The sequence below is a fragment of the Leptonychotes weddellii genome, unplaced genomic scaffold, assembly GCF_054177405.1.
Source record: "Leptonychotes weddellii isolate Sample4059 unplaced genomic scaffold, ASM5417740v2 HiC_scaffold_11899, whole genome shotgun sequence".
Lineage (NCBI taxonomy): Eukaryota > Metazoa > Chordata > Mammalia > Carnivora > Phocidae > Leptonychotes > Leptonychotes weddellii.
The window spans coordinates 1-6,544 of record NW_027697209.1 but is presented as its reverse complement, the minus strand read 5'-3'; the positions used below and the strand labels follow the sequence as shown (position 1 = coordinate 6,544).

The 6,544-nt window shown below is 43.7% G+C and overlaps 1 protein-coding gene across 1 annotated transcript; it reads right to left on the bottom strand.

Annotated features, from left to right (window-relative positions):
• Positions 1 to 1,803: 1,803 nt before the first annotated feature.
• On the bottom strand, positions 1,804 to 6,427 carry LOC145718191 (eIF-2-alpha kinase GCN2-like). Its single transcript, XM_081809657.1, has 3 exons — positions 5,766 to 6,427; positions 4,830 to 4,958; positions 1,804 to 3,387 (listed from the first exon to the last, which is right to left on the bottom strand). Exons 1-3 carry the CDS (start codon positions 5,775 to 5,777, stop codon positions 3,130 to 3,132), a joined length of 399 nt encoding a protein of 132 aa, XP_081665783.1. The 5' UTR covers positions 5,778 to 6,427; the 3' UTR covers positions 1,804 to 3,129.
• Positions 6,428 to 6,544: the final 117 nt, after the last annotated feature.

The following is a 6,544-nucleotide window of genomic DNA, read 5'->3' as shown; positions in this document are numbered from 1 at the left end:
AAATAAATAAATCTTAAAAGAAAAAAAATGAAGGTAAAATGAAGACTTTCTCAGACCAATAACAACTGAGAAAATTCACGACCAGCAGACCTGCACAGGCCAGAAATAAAGGAAATTCTTCAGGCAGAAGGAAAATGAAGTCAGAATGATGTCTGCCTCAACACAGTAGTAAACAGTTCCAGAGATGGTAAATATGTGGGTAAATATAAAGGACATTTCCCCCCCTTATTTTAAAAACCTCTTTAAAAAATAACTAAAGCCAAAATAAGGGGCGTCTGGGTGACTCAGTTGTTAAGCGTCTGCCTTCGGCTCAGGTCATGATCCCAGGGTGCTGGGATCGAGCCCCGCATCGGGCTCCCTGCTCAGCGGGGAACCTGCTTCTCCCTCTCCCTCTGCTGCTCCCCCTGCTTGTGTTCCCTCTCTCACTGTGTCTCTGTCAAATAAATAAATAAAATCTTTAAAGCCAAAATAAAAACAATGTATTGTGGAGTTTATAACATATGTAAGAAAAAATACTTGGCAACAATAGCACAAAGAAATAGAGAAGGGAAATGGAAGTATTCTGTTGTAAGGTTCTTACACTGTATGTGAAAGGCATATAATATTTTTTGAAGGTAGAATATATAAGTTAAAGATGTACACTGTAAACCTTAAGAAGTCACCAAAAACAGGAGTAATGGTTAGCAAACCAGTAGGAGAGATCTAAAAAAAGAAGGTATGAAAAGAAAAAAATGGAAAAAAGAACAGATGGAATAATTAGAAAACAAATAGTAAAATGGTAGATTTAAACTCAACCATTTCAATAACTGCATTACATATAAATGGTCTAACCATTCCCATTAAAAGACGGGGATTGTCAGAGTAGATCAAAAAAGCAAAACTCAACTGAGTGTCTCTAAGAAACCCACTTTCAAGACACAGATGGGATGGAAACAGACATGCCATGCAAACACTAATCGAAAGACCTCAGAACAAGAAATATTATCAGGGATAAAGAAGAACATTTCATAATGATAAAGAGGTCAATTCATCAGATAGAAAATTCTAAATGTGTATTCAGCAAATAACAGAGCTTCAAAATGCACAAAGTAAAACTGATAGAACTAAAAGGAGAAATAGATAAATCTACAATGATAGCTGGAGATTTTGACGCTCCTCTCTCAGTAACTGATTGAGCAAGTAGACAAAATGATTAGTAACAATACAGAAGACTTCGGCAACACCATCATCTAATTTGACCTAACTGATGTTTATCAAACAACTCCTCCTAATAATGCAGAATACACATTCTTCTCAAGTGCACATGAAACATTCATAGTTAACAGACAATTATTTTTTACTTTAAAACGTGGCTCAGTAAAATTAAAAGGACTGAAATCATACAGAGTATGTTCTTTGATCACAAAGGAATTAAATCATTAGAAATCATTAAAGATGACATAATGAGCGCTGGGTATTATGTAAGACGAATCACTGACCTCTCTACATCTGAAACTAATAATACAATATATGTTAATTGAATTTATTTTTTTTTTAAATATTTTATTTATTTTGACAGAGAGAGAGAGAGAGTGGGAGAGGGAGAAGCAGGCTTCCCACTGAGCAGAGAGCCCGACGTGGGGCTCGATCCCAGGACCCTCGGATCATGACCTGAGCCGAAGGCAGATGCTTAACTGACTGAGCCACCCAGGCACCCGTTAATTGAATTTAAATAAAAAAATAAAAATTTTAGGGTGCCTGGGTGGCTCAGTCGTTAAGCATCTGCCTTCAGCTCAGGTCATGATCCCAGGGTCCTGGGATCGAGTCCCACATCGGGCTCCCTGCTCGGCGGGAAGCCTGCTTCTCCCACTTCCCCTGCCTGTGTTCCCTTTCTCGCTGTCTCTCTCTGTGTCGAAAAATAAAAAAATAAAATCTTAAATAAAAAAATAAAAAGTTTAAAAAAAGGAAAGAAATCATGAAAGAAAGATAGTTGGAAAATACCCGAATATTTGGAAGTTAAGCCACACACTTCTAAATAACCTGTGGATCAAAGAAATCATCAAAGAAACTAGAAAGTATTTTGAACTAAATGAAAATGAAAGCTTTACATCATTAAATGCTTATACTTAGAAAAGTCAAGTCTAAACTTATTGATCCATGCCAGGTGCCAACTTTTTTTTCCCCCCTGTAAAGGCTCAGGTAAGTATTTTAGGCTTTGCAGGCCACATACTGTCACATCCTTGTTTTTTTTTTAAACGGAGAATGTAAAAAAGATTTGTAGTTCACAGGCCATACAAAAATAGGCTGTGTGCCAGATTTGGCCTACGGGCTGTAGTTTATCTACCCCTAACCTAAAGTTCCACCTGAAGAAACTAGAAAAGGAATAAACTAAATCCACAATTAGCAGAATGAAGAAGAATAGAATGGAAATCAGTAAAATAAAAAACAAATGAACAAAAAAATAAGAGAAAAATCAATGACATCAAAAGCTGGTTTTCTGAAAAGACAAATGAAATTGATAAACCTCTAGCCAGCCTGGTGAAGTAAAAAAAGGGGAAGGATGGGAGACATAAATTACTAATTAGAAGGCATGAAAGAGGGGATTATCATTACAGATCCTACAGATAATAAAAGAGAATATTTGAAAATTTAGATGAAATGGGAACATTCTGGGGAAGATATCAACTACTCAGACTCACTTACTCAGAAAGAGGACCTGAACGGCTCTCTGTCTAGGCCCTTGTGGCTTCACTGCTGAGTCTGACCAAACATCTGAGGATGAAATAATACCACCTGTACACAAAAATCTTTCAGAAAACAGAAGAGGAGAGGACACTGTCCAACTCATTGATGAGGCCAACATTACCCAGATATCAAAACCTGACAAAGACATTAAAAGGGGGGAAATACGTTGATTTTTTTTTCCCTTAAAAATAGAAATAAAGGTTAGAAGTTGGTATATTTATGAACTTTGTTAAGTTAAAGGTAACAGTAAAACTGGTTAGGAAATAGCCACAGGACATGCCAACCAGCAGGTATCAGTGTGGTCACTATTCTTATTTTCTGAGATGAAGAAAGGGAACAGAGGTAGAAAACTAGGAAAAACCTACTGCCACTATTTTTGATTTTTGATTTTTGATTTTTGATTTTTTAAGCTGGGAGGGAAGGGTTCCGATTCAGACTGTCTCTTACTCTATAGCCTTTCTCCAAACACAGGCCCAACAAATACAATAACAGATTTTCACCCACACCCAAGGCCAGGGGACAGCGGGAAGTTGGGAATCTGACTGTAAACTGTGCACGACTTCCTTGGCTCTGTACCTTGACGTAGCTTCCTCCTTTATCCGAGACGAGGGCCACGTAGGTGATTTCGTGATGTCGGCAGTATTCCTGTAGCTCCTCTTGGGACTGAAACAAACACAGCATGTGAGATAAACACAGAGCGCCTAGAGCGGCTTCAAGGACTTAGGGAGACTGAAAACACGGTGTCCAACTGTAGTGTCAAAGGGACTTGCTAACCTGCTGACTTCCGGAGCTATCAGTATTAAGCCAGAAGAGTAAGAATTCAAAGGAGCAGGAAGACCTTGCTTTTCTTACTTTCACTGCTGTCCTCAGGGGCCATGGACAGTCAATGTGCTCGGGGCACAGTAAGATACGGTTTTCAAAAGCTTCAAATCTTGGTGCAAGGTGCCAAAATTACACAGTACGCACACATACAACGAGAAGGCCTTTGAGGAAAGCCAAGGCAACAAAAAACAGCGGACGGCGTAAAGCAGAAGTGAAGCCTAAAGCCACCAAGCAGCGGAGCAGGGACGCCTGCAGGGTCTGCCGCAGGGCAGGACTGAAGTCACAGTTTCTGGAAGAACACTCCTCTAACAATTTATGCAACAAGGGAACCAATGGAAGAGGACGCTGCTCTGTCGAATGATTAAAAATCACTGCTCAGCAGACTGAGGAGGTTTTCCTAACACACACCAAGACGGACAGCAGCAGGAGGGAGGGAGGGTGGAGGTTCTGTTTCCCTGGGCGTCGCTTCAGGCTCTGGGGCGCCTGAGTGCGGGCGAACTGGACCATACGCCCTTCTGTGATCTGCTGGTGGCAGGCAGACGTTCTCTACAGGCCCCCCTTTCCGAAGGGCAGGCGGGTTCAAGGCTGCTCCTTTCCTCACTTCCAGCCCGAGAGCAGGCTGCTGTGGGGGGTCTGAGGAGAGACAGCCACCCACATAGCTCAACACGGAACGCCTTTGGCAAGTGGGCGAGCCTGGATCCCGGCCCTGCAAAGACGGCCCAGCCTCATCCCTGGGGGAGTCTGTTCGCTTCTAGGGGCAAGGGAACTTTGAGTTACAGATCTTGAGACAGGGAGACGACCTGGATCATCTGGGTGGCATCAGTGTAATCACAAGGATCCTTGTGAGAGGAGACAGGAGGGTCAGAGACGGAGAGACAGAAAGAGAGGTCAGAGAGGAAAGAAAATGCTACCCTGCTGAGTTTGAAGGTGGAGGAAGGGACTACGAACGGAGGCATGCTGGAGGCCTCCCAGGGCTGGATAAGGCAGGGGAATGGATTCTCCCCCTCAAGCCTTCTGAAGGAACGGGCCCTGGCAGACACCTTGACTGGAGCCCAGTGGAACTAGTGTTACACTTCTGAATGCCAGAAATGTGAGATAACCAGCCTGTATTGTTTTAAACCACAGAGTTGTGGTCCTTCGTTCCTGTAACAATCAGAAGCTAACACCGGAAGTGACTCTAACGAGAGAGAAGTTGAGTTTGAGAGAACCCTACTCTAAGGCTGGGGAGGACGATCGGCCACAGCAGCCGGGATGCATGCACTCCGCACTTTGTGTCTCATTACCTGTGACCAGTCATACATGATTTGTGCTGTGATTCCCGCGGACCAGAGTTTCTGGGTTAGGTTGATGGCCCTGGACATGGACATCTGGCCAACACTTACGATCAGGAGGTCGCAAGAGCTTATTGTAACCTGGATCAGAAAGAGAGTGGTTACATTTAGAGGAGCCACACTGTGGGCCTGTAGGAGGGGAGGCAGCACGCATGTGAAAACAGGCATCTCAAAATCTTGTAAGCGACAGAAGTCTGGGCTTCACAATGACATATACTAAATAAATAAATAAAAAACGTCAAGGGGCGCCTGGGTGGCTCATTCGTTGGGCGTCTGCCTTCGGCTCAGGTCATGATCCCAGGGTCCTGGGATCAAGTCCCGCATTGGGCTCCCTGCTCGGCGGGAAGCCTGCTTCTCCCTCTCCCACTCCCCCTGCTTGTGTTCCTTCTCTTGCTGTGTCTCTCTCTGTCAAATAAATAAAATCTTTAAAAAAAAAAAAAATTAAAAACCTTTTATATTAGTCTTTTTAGAAAATTATTTCAGCTATCCTAAGCCGTCAGGAAGATATTCTTTTCCTCTGGGAAAACTAATCTTGTCTGAAACAAAAAGGAAAAAGAACCATTTCTAGCTCTTAGAGTGCGGCAGGATTTCTGAACAAGGGGCTCTGATAGGCGTCTGCCAACATCTATAGCTCCCATGTACAGAGTGCATCAGACACGAGGAGAGTGAGGCCAGGCAAAGACGGAGGAGCTGTCTGAGGTCCCCCTGAGGGAGGCTAAGGACTTAGACGCAAGGACGGATGCCAAGTCCTAGGCTTGTCCATCATGGCAAAGATTAACCCCCCAAAGCCTCGGTCTATTACCACGGCCAGGGCTCCATATAAAGGACTATAAGATGAAAGACCACTCAGAGCCCACTGGAAAGCTGGAAAGCAAAACTGGAACTTACAGGTTCTTCCATGTTGAGGATCGCTGCAGATATCTTGTCTATAGCTATGCTGACCCCAACAGCAGTGGGGATTGGTCCCAGAGCCTGGGGTCCTCTAAACTGGGGAATCTGGGAAGAAAGGCACAGCTTTGGTTATGAAAGAGAGAAGAAACTGTAACCATAAGCAAAGCAATGACTGGAGGGCACACACTTATCAGCAACTTCTCATCAAAGGGTTCAACCAAGAAGTAAGTACGTGTGTGGTAGGGAGAGTGAGAGAGAGAGAGAAGGGGGGCCGGGGGAGGGAGAGGTGGGAGCACGCACACGTGCCAACTGAGGAAAAAAGTAACAAATGCTGCACCTAGAGCTGCACTGTGGAACACGGCGGCCACCTAGCCACATGTGGGCTTCAACAACTGCAATCTGACTAATCCAAACTGACAGGCGCTGTGTATGTGAAGTACACAGAGGCTGCAAAGACTCAGAATGGAAAAAAAAAAAAAAAAGAGGATATAAAATAGCTCATTAATCATATTGAGATGTCTGATTATATACTGAAATAGTATTTGGGGTATATTGGGTTAAATATACACTGATTTGCAAAATCTTAGGAAAAAGGGGCGCCTGGGTGGCTCAGTCGTTAAGCCTCTGCCTTCGGCTCAGGTCATGATCCCAGGGTCCTGGGATTGAGTCCCATATCAGGCTCCTTGCTCCGCAGGAAGCCAGCTTCTCCCTCTCCCACTCCCCTTGCTTGTGTTCCCTCTCTCACTGTGTCTCTCTCTGTCAAAAAATAAATAAAA

What these genes read in the sequence shown, in the direction of transcription:
- LOC145718191 (XM_081809657.1), bottom strand. An exon ending in TCATGTATGACTGGTCACAG is followed by an intron (nt 3,388 to 4,829) that starts GTAATGAGACAC and finishes TGTTTGTTTCAG; the next exon opens with TCCCAAGAGGAGCTACAGGA.